The 19,044-nt window shown below is 40.7% G+C and overlaps 1 protein-coding gene across 3 annotated transcripts in view; it reads right to left on the minus strand.

Moving 5' to 3' along the window:
* Positions 1 to 10,251, minus strand: part of FMO1 (flavin containing dimethylaniline monoxygenase 1) — a 37,954-nt gene extending 27,703 nt beyond the window's left edge. For 2 of the 3 annotated variants that reach the window (XM_050783723.1, XM_050783714.1), the window contains exons 1-2: positions 10,105 to 10,251; positions 435 to 572 (exon numbers count right to left, since the gene is read on the minus strand). In XM_050783723.1, coding sequence (XP_050639680.1) covers positions 435 to 566 — 132 coding nt within the window. In that variant the 5' untranslated portion in view covers positions 567 to 572; positions 10,105 to 10,251. Of the gene's footprint in view, positions 1 to 434; positions 579 to 10,104 lie in introns of those variants that run through there. The other variant, XM_050783705.1, reaches the window with a different exon arrangement.
* Between the last annotated feature and the right edge of the window lie 8,793 nt (positions 10,252 to 19,044).

Below are 19,044 nucleotides of genomic sequence, written 5' to 3' on the forward strand. Positions count from 1 at the left end.
ATGCAGATGGAGCCAGGCTGGGAGAAGAAGCAGGTAAAAGCTGCTCAGTCTTGCAGGCAGGGGCTGAAATTCTTGCTCTTGCCCCTAGCACTGCCGTCTCTGGCCTTGCTTCAGATGCCCTTGTCCTGCTCCTCTGCTACTGGAGCTTTCCTGGCCTGGCCCAGTTACCGCATTCTCTTCCACACTTCTTGGGCATCTTTGCAAACACTTCTTCCCCTTGGCCCTAGATAAAGTGTACAAGTCTGTTCTGACTTCCACCCAAGCTCACCCGTGTCCTGTTTCTTTTACAATATCAATGGCTCCTCGTGGCCACCTGTTTAGCAGACATTTCTAACCTTCCTCAAGGCCACCAACCCTTGTGAAAGAAGCACAGGTATAATTTCCCAGCTGCCAAGCCATTCTCCAATAGACAAAGTTGTTGAAACCTCACTTACGGTGAATCTCCACAGCCCTCCAAGGTCGTCGCTCCTCTCAAAGCAGGTGGGCTCCAGTCCTTCTTCCAGACAGCACTTGATGGAGGCCAGGCCGCTGACCCCAGCTCCCACAATGGCGACTCGCTTGGCCATGTTCTCCTGCATGGGAAAAATGAAGCAGGCTTTTTATTCATAAGCTCCACCCCATCCTTGGCTGCTCTAACAAGCCAGGAAAAACAATTTGGAGGATTAGACGATTTGCTCAGTTTGAATCTTCTGTAGCGGGTCTCTGGTGTGTGAATGTGAGAAGAGAAATGTTCAGGTCACAGGTAAACCCTGTGCTTGGTATGTTCCCACCCCTCATGCAGCACTGGTGCCAAATGTTAGTACAGTTGTCAAGGCTGTAGCTTCTGGCAGAGCTGCTGGAATTGGACCTTTTACTGGACAGAGTCTTGCAGTTCAGACTGTGCTGCTGTCTCTAGTCTCCATTCTGCAGCCCTAGAACTGCACAGATCAGCAGACTAGGAAAAGGTCACCTTGTCAGACACATTCTCTTTATCACATACAAAACTGAAGCTCAGACTGGTGTGGTGACCTGACCCAACACCACACAGCGGCTGGTGGGATGGAGTTGGGACCAGGAGCCACCACACCTGTGGTACCACAGGTATTACTGCAGCGCTGCCCTGTGTGATCCTGCCCCTGGCACAATGCCACAGTCCCAGCTGTGCTGTTGGCATGTCCCTCTCACAGGTCACCAGTGATGGTCACCAGTGGGGGAGAGAGAGGGTGGCTGCCAGGGAGGGTTTGTGGTAGAAGGGTAGGCATGCAAAGCCATCCCTCCCATCTCAATTGAATACTGATTCACCTCCAGGGCACATGGCACAGTCACTACTGGGACAGGCCAGAGAATCTTCTGGCACTAGGCCATGTGTTAATAACACATGTGTAAGAACACTGAGAGGCAATAGAGTGCATTGATTAAGCAACCAGGCTCTGGATCCAGGCTGCCTCAGATAAAGCCCAGCTCTGTCAGTTACTACGGTGTAATCTCGGACAGATTAACCCTTCTGTGTTTCACAAATATAAAGAAAACAATAGTAGCTTCCTTGAAGTGTTTTGTGAGAATCAAGTGGGTTAATAATGTAAAGTGTCTCAAAATAGCTCCTGGCACATAGTAAGTGCTCAGTAGCTGTAAGTTATTGAAACTTTAAAAGCATTTCCAAGAACTGGTTTCATCTGCCCTTTCACATCAATGATCCTCTGTTCTTTTAATTCCTATAGCATTTCTGGTCAGTAGCACACACATTTAACACTAAATTATATGATGTTAGCTTTCCCCCCCAATATATTTTTGTGACAGTTTTATCTCCCTAAGTTTCTTAAGTGCAGTGCCCCCAAAGACATGATTTTTCTAAAAATTTGCTATTTTTTATTTCACAGGTGAAATCTCTTCTCAAATCTGGATATGCACCTTTTGTTTTTTTGCATTAGGAACCTGAGAGAAGCAGCTCAACTATGGAGACTAAAATATCCAATATTTTAGTCAATATTGGATATTTTAGTCCTAACTATAGAGACTAAAATACTCAATAATTTTTAAAATGAAATAAAAAGGTCCTCTTTTTTCAAGCAACATGTAAAAGTGTTGTAGGGCTGCTTGCTTCCCGTAGCAACCAGATATAATTTATTTTATTGGGGAAGAAATAGTAGATTCCTTTGAGGGGAAGTCATGTTTTAGGCCCTGATGGACACTATAAAATCAAAAACCTTGTATAATTTCTCCCTCTTTGGGCCCAAAAGAAGTAAGGTGACCTCACATTTAGAGAGGCAGTTGAAGTATGGGTATTGGGGCTAGACACATGTGTTTCAGAATCCTGCTCTATCATGAGTCAACTTGGTGACATAGGAAAATGACTTACCCCCTTTGAGCCTCAGTTTACTCATTCGCAAGATGGGATAGAATGCTACTCTTTTTTTTTTTTTGAGATGGAGTCTTGCACTGTTGCCCAGGCTGGAGTGCAGGGGCGCTACCTCGGCTCACTGCAAGCTCCGCCTCCTGGGTTCACACCATTCTCCTGCCTCAGCCTCCCGAGTAGCTGGGATTATAGGCGCCCACCACCATGCCCAGCTAATTTTTTGTATTTTTAGTAGAGACGGGGTTTCACCATGTTAACCACGATGGTCTCAATCTCCTGACCACATGATCCGCCCGCCTCAGCCTCCCAAACTGCTGGGATTACAGGATTGAGCCACTGCGCCCGGCTGAATGCTACTCATTTTTGTACGACATAGTAGCCATTCAATAAAAAATATCCACTTTAATGAGAAAAACAATTCCAGGAAAAAGGAAAGGGTATTGCATATATACATATGATATTGGCAGTTATGCACAGAAGCATGCTGGCTCTATAAAGACAGCAGGTCTGACCATAGCATGACATTAGTGCCCACAGCAGGACAGCAGGAAACAAAGCAGGTTCTTTGTGTTAGGGGAGGGTGAGGAGCCATTTCTATGAGCCAGGTTGAGAAAAAGGGTGAGGCAATTTTCCTATCTCCCCTGAAACTAGAGAGGAGGCCGGTAGAGGGGGGCGTTTTTCTCTGGAGAAAGGCTAGTAGTGTTTATCCTGCAAGGATGTCCAGAAGGGTGTCCCAGACAGAAGGAATGGGCTCCTGGTGTGGGAAGGACCAGTGTTATATATTTCCTTGCCTAGGATGTAGCTTCAGGTACACACTGATGACTGAAAGCACCTGGCTCGTTTAGTAAGAAGGGACTATCTACTCCAAGTGCCTGGAGAAGAGGGAAATACAGCTGGAGACCTGGATCTGCTGTGAACTAACTGTGGAGACCTTGAGCAGAGGACTGAACTGCCTTGGGCTCACTTTGCAAAAGTAGATCTAAGTAGTCTCTTAATCTAAGCACCTGACTCAGTAATGTAAACATTTGCCTTTAAACGTTTGAAGGATCAACGTGGAGAGAAAGGTTAGAATTATGGCCAGTGGTGGAACTGAAAAGGCACATTTTTGCGTATAGCCCCTTCCAGTGTTTCAAGCTCTAAAATTGGCTTTATTCAAACAGCGTCTAGATGACACATATTTGGAAGTATTATAAGCAGATTAACAGATCCTATAGAGGGTGGAATCAAATGCCCTATAAGATTCTATCAACTCAGATCTGTGATTCATTCTCTGATGAGTTCAGGCATCAAACACTCAGTGGCTTCTATATTGCTAAGCCCAGGGCTGCGTATTGGGATTGCAAATGAAGAAAAAGGCATGATGCTTTCTCTAGAGCAGCAATCAGTCTGATCAGGAAGTCAGACATGAAAATAAATAATTACAAGATTCTGTGTAAGACGCTAAGACAGAAATATGTCTTACGTACAAATTGCAATAAGAGCACGAAGAAAGAGGTGCCAATTCTGACAATGGGTTAGTAGGGAAACAACACAGAGGAGTACTATTTGCTCCAGATTTTGAAGGATGAATAGACCTCAGTGGGCAGAGGAGGGAAGAAAGTGGACTTTAGAGTTAGGGAGCACTGTCACTAGGGCTGGAGGTGGTCACAGAGGCGTGTGAGGCTGTTTGACCCCACAGTGAGCTTGCCTTACTCTTGACTCCTAGACCAACCGCAGTGTATCATTCACAAGACATTGTTGATGAACCGATCATGTCTATTAGTTTTCTGTATGTATAAGGCATATGTTTCCCCAAAGTAGGCATTTTCTTTGGCTCATGTCTTATTTTCTTGTAGTTCCTAGCAACACACTTGGTCTATAATAGCTGTTAGTAGGCATTTTCTTTGTCTCGTCTCTTATTTTTTTATAGCTCCTAGCAACACACTTGGTCTATAATAGCTGTTGTGTAACTATTTGGCAGTGGGTTGATTTTGTGATGGGTAAAATGAATTCATTCATCATCTTATATCCATTTCAATTTAAAAATTAACTCAGGCCAGAGGTGGTGGCTCATGCCTGTAATCCTAGCACTTTGGGAGGCCGAGGTGGACAGATCACTTGAAGTGTTCAAAACCAGCTGGTCAACATGGTGAAACCCCGTCTCTACTAAAAATACAAAACAATTAGCTGGGCATGGTGGCATGCACCTGTATTCCCAGCTACTTGGGAGGTTGAGGCAGGGGAATTGCTTGAACCTGGGAAGCAGAGGTTGCAGTGAGCTGAGATTGTGCCACTGCACTCCAGCCTGGGTGACAGAGCAAGACTCCATTTAAAAAAAAAAGTTAACTCAGTAAAAATTTGCTATAAGCTAATATCCTAGGTCAAACATTCCTTCCTCAAAATTATCTTTTATTGGCTAGTCCAAAGGTAGTGAGCTATCTCAACTGATTGTTCCCAGTCAGTGACAGGGTTACAGATTTAATTCCTTGTTCTACTTTTTCCCCCCTTCTCGCTACTGTATTTGACTAGTCTTAAAAATCACACAACTTTTTGTTAAACATCCAATAAACAGAAGCCTTCTCCCTAGGCCACCACCATACCTTAGCTGGACCAGATGTAGTCAGACTTATCTGAGCAGTAAATCTCCCTGGGGCTTTTCCTTATTATTATTATTAGTATTTTTGGGATGGAATTTCGCTCTTGTTGCCTAGGCCGGAGTGCAATGGCATGAACTCGGCTCACTGCAACTTCCACCTCCCAGGTTCAAATGATTCTCTTGCCTCAGCCTCCCGAGTAGCTGGGATTACAGGTGTACACCACTACGCCTGGCTACTTTTGTATTTTTAGTAGAGACGGGGCTTCTCCATGTTGGTCAGGTTGGTCTGGAACTCCTGACCTCAGGTGATCCACCCACCTCAGCCTCCCTTATTAATTTTTAAGGAGATGAGATCTCACTATGTTGCCCAGGCTAGTTTTGAATGTCTGGGCTTACGTGATCCTCCTGCCTCTGCATCCTAAAGTATCTGACACAACAGCCATGAGTCACCATGCCTGGCAGTCTTTTGAATTTTTCATGGGACAGGTAGAGGGTTTAATTTGATATTTTTGTGGTAATCTACCTTGAAAATTTCGGGTTTATTTTTGAAGACAAAGTCACAGTATATCTGGAATCAGAGCCATGGGGTAAACTAGAAATGTGTATTTAATGATTGTATTTTAGAAAGTGAAGGAAATAAGTAGGGAAATATAAGAATGACGATAAGAGAAAGAAAGAGAGGAAAAGAAAAAAGGACACAAAGTCTGTTTCAAAGTCACCCTGAAAGGTATTTTGTTTTTTCTTTACGTTTTCAGTTCAGATCTGCTTGGTGTATCACCATGTTCCCATTTGAGTTGTCAAACGTGAGAAAAGCCAATATGAGAGCACATGAATGTGGAGGCACACAATATCAATATCAGCTTCACTCTCAGATCAAAATTCATGCTTCCAACCACTCCTTCAAGTATTGACAATTATATGAAACCAAACCGATTTTTTATTTTTTATTTGAAAGACTGAGATTCATTTAAATCAACAAACTCATATTCCTGAAGCCCCAGACTGTGGTAGGCAGACCTCTCTCTTCCGTCCCCTCACCCCCACCCCTTAACCACAGTGAGAGGAATGCAAGATGAGAAAACACGAGGGCCTCTGCCAGAAAAGGCTGCCCCAGATGCATGGTAAGCACAGCGCAGCTGTGGCTGTGGTGGCAGCTGCCATGGGCCCCTCCCTGTAAGTTAAGTCCCTGCAGCCACAGCTGTGGGAGAAGCGTACTTGTAGAAGCAAGGCCAGTTCAGCATCAGAAGGCAGAGGCAGCATCACTGACTCCCAGCCATGGAATGGATGGAGGGCACAGGGCCCAGGGACAGAACAGGCCAGGGGGAAAGGGGAGAGGCATGGCGGGAGGCTGAGGCCCCTAAATTTGGGCCCCAGGGAAAGAGACGAGGCCAGTTGGTCCAGTTTTGATGGGTATGGGGAAGGGACTGTATTAGTAAGCATAGGGGGAGGGGCTGCCAATAGGCACCCCAGACATGACAGGACAGGCTGAATCCCCACCCTGGCAGAAGGGAGCTTGACAGCTCTGGGGCTCTCTGGGAATGTCACTGCTAAAATGGATATATATATATATATATAGCATTCATGGGAGGGCAGGGGTCCTGGGGTGGGATCAGAGGATCTGGCATCGCATCCTGTAGCTGGTCATGCCTACCTGAGAGGCCTGGAGGAAAGCAAAGTGGTTTAAAATATTTAAGTGTGCTTCTTCAGAAAAAATTTTGTCTCCTCACACCCCTTTTTATTTAAACTAAAAATAATTTCTTGTTAGTGACTGCTTTGCATTTAGACAGAGTGATTGATAACACTTTATAGGGGATTTTGTTAGGGTGAAAAGTACACTGACATGCCACTGCTGTTTATTGGAGTGTGATTTCACGTGCAAATGCAAAAACAACATTTAAAATGTTATTGCTCCTTATGTGGATATGCGGCAGCACTCCTCTGGAGGGGGCACCAGCTGTAGGGAGTCTGTCCCTTGCAGACCCCGACCCCGGGACGGATGAATAAAGTACACTGACACACAGATATTCTGCTCTGCCAGTCCAGCTGGGGGTCTGAGCCACTTACAGTCTCCCTGCTGAGCCTTGTAAACAGTCGCGACTCGGCAGGGAGCCCGTAAGGACCTGGGACACTCAGAATATCTGTGTCAGTGTACTTTATTCATCCGTCACTGGGTCAGGGGTCTGCAAGGGACAGACACCCCACAGCCGGTGCCCCTCGAGAGGAGTGCTGCCCCAGCTGGTGACGCATGTGAGGCCTGTGTGAGGAACTGTGCGAGGAATGCTGTGAAGGAAACGCGAGGGACCGCCCGAAAACGAAGGTGAAGAAAGGAACCCCGCGGTCAAGTGAGTGAGTAATCAGTAAGTCATTACTGCGGCAGCGCCCCTCACACGGGGCTCCAACTGCGGCAGCACTCCTCTCCAGGGGGCACCAGCTGCGGGGAGTCTGTCCCTTGCAGACCCCTGACCCCGCGACGTATGAACAAAGTACACTGATACACATGTATTCTGCTCTGTCAGTTCTCCTGAGGGTCGGAGCCACTTACAGGCTCCCTGCTGAGTCCTGTAAACAGTTGCGACTTGACCCTGATCAGCTAGTCAGACTCACATTTATTCAGTAAGATTAATTAACAGAAGCTTGAGTCAACACTATGAGAGGGTAGTTGACATTATGGACTTCCCGAGTAAAAAGCACTTAAGCACCTGCGGTACATCAAAGGTTAGTTTTAAGATCATATGAGTAAACAAGCTAGCTAGGTAAACTACTCTGCCTTCCTTTGCTACTACTTTAATTTGTTTAACTAAAGGTAAAGATCAGGTTGCCTTCAACCATATCTATTATTGAAGTTATGCAAATTTATCGGCCTTCCAAGAAGATTTGTGTCTATCTCTATAATAATTACCTTTAATATTTTTCCCATCCCAGCATGGATATTTAATAAATATTTGGTCATTCCTTTGTTGGAAGGTTTAAAATAAATTTATTATTATTTTAATGAGAAAAGCTTCAGTAAAGCTGACTAAATATAAAAGAACTAAGTAATAAAAATAAGAAAATAGGACTAAATTAGGAAGGTAGATGTTAATGGGTGAGAATTGAATAAGAGAAGAAGTAAAATAACTTAAGCAACATAAAATTACTAAATGAGTTGGGAAATCACTATTGGTTGTATAAAAGTGATTTTTAACTACAGGGTTAGAAACTAATATGCCTTTTTTTGGTGAATTTTATACTGCTTCTTCTACTTTAAAGTTGTAAAATACAAATATATAATTTCCTGAAGTCAGATTGAGTGTCCGCTTTGGTTTAGCAGGACAATAGATCATGAGGGGTCTGAACATGAGGTGAGGCCTGCCATTCCCAAACTGCAGAGGTACCGTGAGTTATTTCAAAATTCTGAAGCAGCACAGTGATTCTTGATGTCAGTCGAACACTGTGCTAAATATTAGCTGAAAGTAGTTAACAGTTTTAATATTTTATAAGACTGTGTTCCATTTGGTGACATCATATCTTTGCAAAGCTGGGTGTTTGGCAATTGCTATGACAAAAAGCAAGTATTGCATGAAAACCGAGGTGGAACACAAGTGAAGGGATCATGTCTGATCTGACTCCAAGGTTTCAGAGGTTGTGCAGAACTCAGCAGGTACATAAACCCTATTATTAAGTAATTGTGATTAAGAATGAAATAAAAATATTATTTTTCTTTTAGTTTGTATATTACTTGTTCAAACAACTATAAAGTTGTTAGAACATAAATAATTATTAAGTTTTTGTCTACTTAATAAGAGGAACTATAGTCTGGGGGCACCGTGAAGAACTCACATACCCATGGTTCCTTGAATCTAGCCAGTTGAAAACTCTTGGGCAAGAGTCTTACTTTCTGAGTTTATTTTATTGCCCTGGAGATCTTATTTGCTGGTGCCAAGAAAATGCATATGATGCTATATTTGAACCTTGCACTGTATCAATTAGCCAATGTTTAACTGTTTCCAGTGTGACTCACCTATGCATTTACTAGGAAGCCATTGGCACTGTCAGATTTGTATCCAGTCCTCTATGCATTCCCCATCTTCTCCTCCTTCCTTTCTCTCTCTCTCTCTCTCTCTCTCTCTCTCACACACACACACACACACCCCTACACCTTAGGGCATGAAAATACTTCAGAATACTGGTTGGCGCAGACTGCACAATGATACCCTGTCCTCAAGTGGGTTGTGACATTTCAGGAGTAATCAGAGAGAGATTCAGCTGGATGGCAGTTGGGGTGGGTGAAGGTACCTACTTAGTCCCTGGGAACAAAGGAGCACAGCTAGTAAGAAACTTGGGTCCGAGGAGGGCCATACTCTGGGATTTCTGTCCTCTAGCAGCAGCTCCTCATTTACTCAAATGTTCCTAACCACAACAAGCAAATAACAAAAGTTCTCCCAGGCTTTACATCCTCTGTGCCAGTAACAAGGCCAGAGCAGGTTCCCTAGGATGCAGGGGAAACTCTAAGAAATAACCAGGGACTCAGTTTCTCCATCTGCAAAACAGATGGCATAGACCTGGATATCTAGAAATGATTTTCAAATCCTTGATGTTTATACTCTTGTGAATTTAGCTGGAGCGGGATTAGTAAAAAAGATCTGCCAATCACATGGAAATCAATAAATTTTGACATAATGCACAAAATGAAGCATGAAACACTTTTAACAACAGAAAAAAGATGACATGACAGAACAGATTAGTCAAATTCTAAAGGGGCTTGCCTTTTGCTTCCCACTTGTGCCAAATGCCAACATTTGGTAGTCACCCTTCAAAAGTTATGATCTCAGACAATATTAGAGGCTGCTGATGGAAGCACTGAAAAAAAAAGTGACTTTTCCTCTTGCATTAGAAATCCAAGTTTTTCCCATTTGATTCAACCACTTAATAATCTACCCAGCAGTATACTTACCTGTGTACATGGAAGACATAAGTAAATATACTGCTGGATAGATTATTAATCAGTTGGATCAATGATATTGTTCCATTGTAAGTATCCAAACATTTACTACTCCTTACTACTCCTATACTTTGGGCCAAGGAGTAGCCAGGGTTGGCCAGAGAAAGCTTCTTTGTGATAAGGTGGTTCTTCCCTGGAGCACAATAACAAAACAGGAAAAATCCAGGCCCCACCTCCCTCATCCAAAGAAATCCAAGATTATATCTGTTTACTTACTTTATGTACTTGTAATTTCTGGTGCCAATGGCTCTGCCACACAGGACTCTGGTATTAGCAGAAATCAAAATGAATCAGCATGAGCGGTGCTGGCTTGGGAGTCCGCAGCACAGTGGATGAACCTGGTCTAAGAGATAAGTAATGTTAAATTTGAAACCCAAAGTTAGCCGTTGTTTATATTTTAACTTGTTGATTAACGCAACAGTGAAATGCTAGGAGAAACACTGTCTGGTGATACGCACTTTAGACTCACTCTTTTGCCTGCAGACTGTAAACTAAGTTAGGGAGTTACACCAGCATCCTCACTTGTTCATCAGTTTTTTTCTTTAAGGGGATGAGAATAAAATAAGACAACTAGGTTAACAGTTGCTACACCACAGATTCACTTTTAAAGGCTTTGATCCATTTCACCTTTAGAGACAATTATTATTTTTTAAAAAATCATATATTACTCACATTAGTAAACTCAATTTGTAAAGGCTTTTTAAGTGCAGATGATTGCCCAAGCACTTGGCAAATAAAAGACAGGTATGTGGGAGGAGTATGACCTTGGGAGTCACAAGTGCTAGGTTCAAGTATTCTGTTCACCAGCTATTATTATCAGAGTCATGTTGGAAAAATTGTATAACTTTTCTCAGCTTTAGTTTCCTCAGTTTAAAATAGGCATAATCAAGTGACTGCCAGGGGCTGGGGAAAGAAGGGAATGGGGAAGGATTGCTAATGAGTATGGAGTTTGCTTTTGGGTGTGATGAAAGTGTTTTGAAACTGGATAGAGGCGGTAGTTACAAGCATTGTGAATGTACTAAATGCTGCTGAATCCTATACTTTGAAATGGTTAATGACAGATTGTTGGAAAATGGTGGATAGGAGGCAGGACTAACTTGCAGCTTCCACACAGAGAGAACAGCATGTGGAGACTCACATAGTGAAATTTTCCTCCAAGAAGTACTGCATGAACATACCAAGAAAACCAAAAGAATTCACAGAACCTTTGAAAGAGGTGGCTTGCCGCTGCAAACTCCATGAGACGGCCGAAAAACTGTGAGTGCCCAAACACACATCCCTGCTAGGGAACCTAAAAATCCAGATCACAGGAGAAGGATTTAACCTTACTTAGAGCTGAAATGAATTTAGAGAGCAAAACAAAATATAAAAGTAGAAGCAGTGGAAAGAGCCCTGTAGGTACTCTTGGTGCCCAGGGAAGTCATTTCTGACTTTATCTCACGGGGGTCCTTAGGGGGAGGGCTGCCAGTGGAGTTGGGGAAGGACCACAGGGAGAAGGAAACTTCCAGCTGAACTTTGTAATAGTTTTGACTATTAGCCTGAGAAACATGAATACTTATCCAGGAGAGCTTAGGGCAATCTTGCATTCTCCCTATACTACTGCAGCTGATGCTTTCTTGGAAATGAGGAATAGGAGTCATTATACAAAAAAGATACTTGTACATGCTTGTTTATAGCAGCACAATTTGCAATTGCAAAAATATGAAACCAGCCCAAATGCCCATCAATCAATGAGTGGATAAATAATTTGTGGTATATATATATACCGTGGAATACTACTCAGCTATAAAAAGGGATGAAATAAAGGCATTCACAGCAACCTGGATGGAGTTGCAGAACGTTATCCTAAGTGAAGTAACTTGGGAGTGGAAAACTGAACATTCTATATTCTCACTCATAAGTTGGAGCTAGGCTATGAGAGTACAAAGGCATAAAAATGATACAATGGACTTTGGGGACTTGGCGGGAAGCGTTGGAGTGGGGGGTGATGAATTAAAGACTACACATTGGATATAATGTACACTGCTCAGATGATGGGTGCACCAAAACCTCACAAATCACCATTAAAGAACTTATCCAGGTAACAAAACACCACAAGCTCCCCCAAAAGCTATTGAAATAAATAAAATAAAATAAAAAATTCTAAAAAATAAATAAAACAGGCATAATAACATCTGCATCAGATAGTTGTGGTGGGGATTAGACGAGATAATCTATGTCAAGAGATTTGTGTATACATAGTAAATACTACGTATGATTGTAATTATGATGACGATGATGATGATGCTGTCATTGCTGGACCAGATAAGGTGTCTTTATTGCTGGTTCATAACATTGAGATGACTCCCACAGGTGCTGACAATAAACTCCATGAGACGTGGGTGGACTGAAGCAGAGATAAATTTCTGAAAGAATATGTCTTTTCCCTTGATTTTCAACGTGGTATAACCCTTTGACCTGGAGGTCCTGTGTGTCACTGAGTATGTTGCTTGCTTATTGGGCTCACCTTTTGCCTTATTTCTGGCTTATTAAGTATTCAGTACAGAGACAGCATTGTTAGCTCTGTGAAATTCAGCTGCTTTGCTGCAGCTATGAAAATAATAATATTTGAATGATTTCAACCTTAATTATACCCAGAAAGTAAGCCTTTAAGACGACTATTAGTTCAAGTGTGTTTTTAAAAATCAGATGTTTGATTTGTAATTTACCTTGGTGTGCAGCCTATACCCATCAAGGTACTGGGATTTGCTACACTAATGGTGGGACTTGTCCCTGGGCCTTACCAGGCATGCCGCTAGCATAAGGAGAATCATAGGACATTAAAGTGTTGGTTGAGAATAACATGATGATTTTATTATATCATCTCATTTTCCCTAATCAGCAAGAGATCTGTAGTAATTAAAAATGAGAAGACTGGCCTTTGGTGGCACCTTCAGTTTCTGCTATTTTTAGGGATTTTTGTTAGTCAGTTGTACTCTAGGCCATGGGATAAGGAAAGATATCTAGTCCCCTTATTTGAGTGGACCTAGACCCTAAGAAGCCAGATTGGTAGACAGTAATGTTCTTTAGGAAATATTCTGGACTTCCTATGTTCAGGGAAGATGGTAGGATTGTTCTTCTTGGCCCTCTAGTGGTAGGCTGGGAGGAATGTGACTAGTTCTGGTCAAATAACTGTGAGCTAGAGTAAGGTGTCCTTTCTGGGCTAGACCACTTAATTGCCAGTAAGATTTCATAGAACTTTCTTTTCCTTCAGTGTGGTAATCAGCAACTTTCAAGATGGCTCTTCTATTAGTCCGAATACCTGGTGATTGTGATGAGCAGAGTCTACGCTAATGGACACATACACGAAATAGTCTCTGTTTTATTTCAAGGTACCGAGGTTTGGGGATTGGTTGTTAATGCATTATACCAAGCCTCTATTGACCAATGCACTAGAGGGATGTTTCTTGGCTCCTTCATTGTGTTTCTCAATCATCTTCTTTTTTTAAGAAAAGTGTTTTTTGTTTCATTAGGTTTTTAGGGAGCAGGTGGTGTTTAGTTACATGAATAAGTTCTTTAGTGGTGATTTGTGAGATTTTGGTGCACTCATCACCCAAGCTGTGTACACTGTACCCAATGTGTAGTCTTTTATGCCTCACCTCCCTCCTGCCCTTTCTCCTAAGACCCCAAAGTCCATTGTATCATTCTAGAATAATGGTCTCCAATTCCATCCAGGTTGCTGCAAATGCCATTATTTTGTTCCTTTTTATGGCTGAGTAGTGTTCCATGGTGTGTGTGTGTGTGTATATATATGTGTGTGTGTGTATATATATATACCACAAATTATTTATCCACTCATTGATTGATGGGCATTTGGGCTGGTTCTATATTTTTGCAATTGAAAATTTTGGTGCTGTAAACATGCTTGTGCAAATATCTTTCTTGTGTAATGACTTCTTTTCCTCTGGGTAGATACCCAGTAGTGGGATTGCTGAATCAAATGGCAGAACTACTTTCAATTCTTTAAGGAATCTCCATACTGTTTTCCATAGTGGTTGTACCATAGTTTAAATTTGCACCAGCAGTGTAAAAGTGTTCCCTTTTCACCACATCCATGCCAATATCTATAATTTTATATTTTTAAAATTATGGACATTCTTGCAGGAGTAAGGTGGTATTGCATTGTGGTTTTGATTTGCATTTCCTTGATCATTAGTGATGTTGAACATTTTCCCATATGTTTGTTGGCTATTTGTATATCTTCTTTTGAGGATTGTCTATTCATGTCTTTAGCCCACTTTTTGATGAGATTTTTTTTGTTGTTGCTGATTTGTTTGAGTTCCTTGTAGATTCTGGATATTAGTCCTTTGTTGTACATATAGATTGCAAATATTTTCTCCCATTCTGTGGGTTGTCTGTTAACTCTGCTAATTATTTCTTTTGCTGTGCAGAAGCTTTTTAATTTAATTAAGTCCTATCTATTTATCTTTGTTTTTGTTGCATTTGCTTTTGGGTTCTTGGTCATGAAATCTTTGCTTAAGTCAATGTCTATAAGAGATTTTCTGATGTTATCATCAAGTATTTTTAAGGTTTCAGGTGTTAGATTTGTCTTTCATTCATCTCGAGTTGTCAGCCATCTTCTTCAGTCTCACTTCCCTTATTCTATTTCACTTCTATGATTCACATTTAGAGCCGTAGAATTTTAGAGCTGAAAAAGATCTTAGAATTTACTTAGCCTGAAAATTGGACCATCCCATGCAATTTTTTTTTCCCTCTACAAAAAACAAAGTTAAGACAAACACAATTCCTTAACTCACAACTGCCTGCTCCACTCAAAGCATCAAAGTTCCCCTACCTACACAGGGCTTCTCCACAGATGCCTGTCACTCTAAGGTGTGAGTGTGTTTGTTTTTTAATGCCACACATTAAAGAAAGTAATTCCCTCTGTTCCTTACACCTTGAGGTTATTATTTTTCTTTTTCTGAGAACACACCTTCAGAATGAAAGCAGTGAAAGTGAGTTGGAGGGAGAAGCACGCCTATATAAGGCCAATTATTATGCTTGAAAGGAGTTTTCTAGTGCCAGTAGTGGTGATTCAGTGACTCACATATCTACCACCTGAGGATTGGAGGAAATAGCAGCCACTTTTATGTTTTTCTTTTTTAGAATTTCTTTAAACATCTTTATAGCTTGATAAATATTTGTGACAAAGCCTGCAACTGTAAGTTAGAAACTATCATATCTATCATATCACTTAGAATTCTATCTTGAGTCTGCCTAAGGGGTTTGTATTTAATACAGAAGATATTACATGGTATCATATATATATTTTATTTTTCTAAAAAAATGGATACATGTGCAGAATGCGCAGGTTTGTTACATAGGTATACATGTGCCATGGTGGTTTGCTGCGTCAATTGACTCATCGTCTAAGTTCCCTCCCCTAACTCCTCACCCCCAACAGGCCCTAGTGTGTGTTGCTCCCCTCTCTGTGTCCATGTGTTCTTATTGTTCAACTCCCACTTTTGAGACAGAACAAATGGTATTTGGTTTTCTGTTCCTGTGTTAGTTTGCTGAGGATGATGGCTTTCAGCATCATCCATGTCTCTGCAAATGATATGATCTTATTCCTTTTTATGACTGCATATTATCCCATGGTGTATACATGCCATATTTACATTTTCACCAACAATATAAAAGCATTCCTGTTTCTCCACAGCCTTGCCAGTATGTATTGTTTCTTGACTTTTTAATAATTACCATTCTGACTAGTGTGAGATGCTATCTCATTGTGGTTTTGATTTGTACTTCTCTAATGATCAGTGATGTGGAGATTATTTTCATGGTTGTGGCTGCATAAAGGTCTTCTTTTGAGAAGTGTCTGTTCATATCCTTTGCCCACTTTTTGATGGAATTGTTTGTTTTTCTTTTGTAAGTTTGTTTAAGTTTCTTGTAGATTCTGAATATTAGATCTTTGTTAGATGGGTAGATTGCAGAAATTTTCTCCCATTCTGTAGGTTGCCTGTTCAAGCTGATAATAGTTTCTCTTGTTGTGCAGAAGCCCTTTAGTTTAATTAGATCCCATTTGTCAATTTTGGCTTTTGTTGCAACTGCTTTTGGTGTTTTTGTCATGAAGTCTTTGCCCATGCCTATGTCCTGTATGATATTGCCTAGGTTTTCTTCTAGGATTTTTGTGGTTTGTGGTTTTACATTTGAGTCTTTAATCAAACTTGAGTTAATTTTTGTATAAGGCATAAGAAGGGGTCCAGTTTCTGTTTTCTGCATATGGCTAGCCAGTTTTCCCAGCACCATTTACTGAATAGGAGATCCTTTCCCCATTGCTTGTTGTTGGCAGGTTTGTCGAAGGTAAGATGGTTGTAGATGTGTGGTGTTATTTCTGAGGTCTCTGTTCTGCTGCATTGGTCTATATGTCTGTTTTGTTACCAATACCATGTTGTTTTGGTTACTGTAGCCTTGCAGTATAGTTTGAGGTCAGGTAGTGTTTCCTCCAGCTTTGTTGTTTTTGCTTAGGATTGTCTTGGCTCTACCAGGTCTTCTTTGATTCCATATAAAATTTAAAATAGTTATTTTAATTCTGTGAAGAATATCAATGGTAGTTTGATGGGAATAGCACTGAATCTGTAAATTACTTTGGGCAGTGTGGCCATTTTCACGATAGTGATTCCTCCTATCCATGAGGATGGAATGTTTTTCCATTTGTTTGTGTCCTCTCTTATTTCCTTGAGTAGTAGTTTGTAGTTCTCCTTGAAGAGGTCTTTTACATCCCTTGTTTGCTGTATTCCTAGGTATTTTATTCTCTTTGTAGCAATTGGGAATGGGAGTTCATTCATGATTTGGCTCCCTGATTGTCTATTGTTGGTGTAAAGGCATGCTTGAGATTTTTGCACATTGATTTTGTATCCTGAGATTGCTGAAGTTGCTTATCAGTTTAAAGAGTCTTTGGGCTGAGATGATGAGTATTCTAAATGTACAATTATGCCATCTGCAAACAGAGACAATTTGACTTCCTCTCTCCCTATTCAAATATACTCTATTTCTTTCTCTTGCCTGATTGCCCTGGCCAGAACTTCCAATACTCAGTTGAGTAGGTGTGGTGAGAGAGGGCACTGTTGTCTTGTACCTGTTTTCAAAGGGAAAGGTTCCATCTTTTACCCATTCAATATGATATTGACTGTGGGTTTGTCATAAATAGCTCTTATTATTTTGAAATATGTTCCATCAATACCTCATTTATTGAGAGTTTTAACTTGAAGGGATGTTGAATTTTATCAAAGGCTTTTTCTGCATCTATTGAGATAATCATATGGTTTTGTCTTTGGTTCTGTTTATGTGATGGATTACTTTTATTGATTTGCATATGTTGAACCAGCACTGCATCCCAGGGATGAAGCCAGCTTGATCATGGTGGATAAGTTTTTTGATGTGTTGTTGGATTCAGCTTGCCAGTATTTTATTGAGGATTTTTGCATCGATGTTCATCAAAGATATTGGCCTGAAGTTTTCTATTTTTGTTGTGTCTCTGACAGGTTTTGGTATCAGGATGATGCTGACATCAAAATATGCGTTAGGGAAGAGTCCTTCCTTTTCAATTGTTTAGAATAGTTTCAGAAGGAATGGTACCAGCTCCTTTTTGTATTTCTGGTAGAATTCAGCTGTGGATCTATCCGGTCCTGGGCTTTTTTTTTTGGTTAGAAGCTATTAATTACTGCCTCAATTTCAGAACTTGTTATTAGACTATTCAAGGATTCAACTTCTTCCTGGTTTATTCTTAGGAGGGTGTATGTGTCCAGGAATTTATCAATTTCTTCTAGATTTTCTAGTGTTTTTGTGTAGAGGTGTTTATAGTATTCTCTAATGGTAGTTTGTACTTCTGTGGGGTCAGTGGTGATATCCCCTTTATCATTTTTTTATTGTGTCTATTTGATTTTTCTCTCTTTTCTTCTTTATTAGTCTAGCTAGCAGTCTATCTACTTTGTTAATGTTTTCAAAAAACTAGCTCCTGGATTCATTGATTTTTTTGAAAGATTTTTGTGTGTGTGTGTGTCTGTGTCTCCTTCAGTTCTTCTCTGATCTTAGTTATTTATTGTCTTCTGCTAGCTTTTGGATTAGTTTGTTCTTGCTTTTCTAGCTCTTCTAATTGTGATATTAGGGTGTTGATTTGAGATCTTTCAACTTTCTGATGTGGGCATTTAGTGCTATAAATTCTCCTCTTAATGCTGCTTTAGCTGTGTTCCAGAGATTCTGATACGTTTTCTCTTTGAGCTCATTGGTTTTAAAGAACTTCTTGATTTCTGCCTTAATTTCATTATCTACCCAGGAGTCATTCAGGAGCGCATTGTTGAATTTCCATGTAATTATATAGTTCAGTGAGTTTCTTAATTCTGAGTTCTAATTTGATTGCACTTTGGTTTGAGAGACTGTTATGATTTCAATTCTTTTGCATTTGCTGAGGGGTGTTTTACTTCCAATTATGTGGTCTATTTTAGAATAATTGCCATGTGGCACTGAGAAGAATGTATATTCTGTTGATTTGGGGTAGAGAGTTCTTTAGACATCTACTAGGTCCACTTGATCCAGAGCTAAGTTCAAGTCCTGGATATCCTTGCTAATTTTCTGTCTTGTTGATCTGTCTAATACTGACAGTAGGGTGTTAAACTCTCCCACTATTATTGTATGGGAGTCTAAATCTGTTTGTAGGTCTTTAAGAACTTGTTTTATGAATCTGGGTGCTCCTGTATTGGGTGCATATATATTTAGAATAGTTAGACTTCTTGTTGAAGTTTTCCCTTTACTATTATGTAATTCCCTTCTTTATCTTTTTTGGTCTTTATTGGTTTAAAGTCTGTTTTGTTAGAGACTAGGATTGCAATCCCTGCTTTTTTTCGCTTTTCATTTGCTTGGTAAATTTTCCTCGATCCCTTTATTTTGAGCCTGTGTGTGTCTTTGCATGTGAGATGGGTCTCCTGAATATGGTACACAAATGGGTCTTGACTCTTTATCCAATTTGCCACTCTGTGTCTTTCAATTGGGGCATTTAGCCCATTTACATTTAAGGCTAGTATTGTTATGTGTGAATTTGATCCTATCATTATGCTACTATTTGGTTATTTTGCACACTAATTGATGCAGTCTCTTCATAGTGTCATTAGTCTTTAT

This window comes from Macaca thibetana, chromosome 1, assembly GCF_024542745.1.
Source record: "Macaca thibetana thibetana isolate TM-01 chromosome 1, ASM2454274v1, whole genome shotgun sequence".
NCBI classification, from domain to species: domain Eukaryota; kingdom Metazoa; phylum Chordata; class Mammalia; order Primates; family Cercopithecidae; genus Macaca; species Macaca thibetana.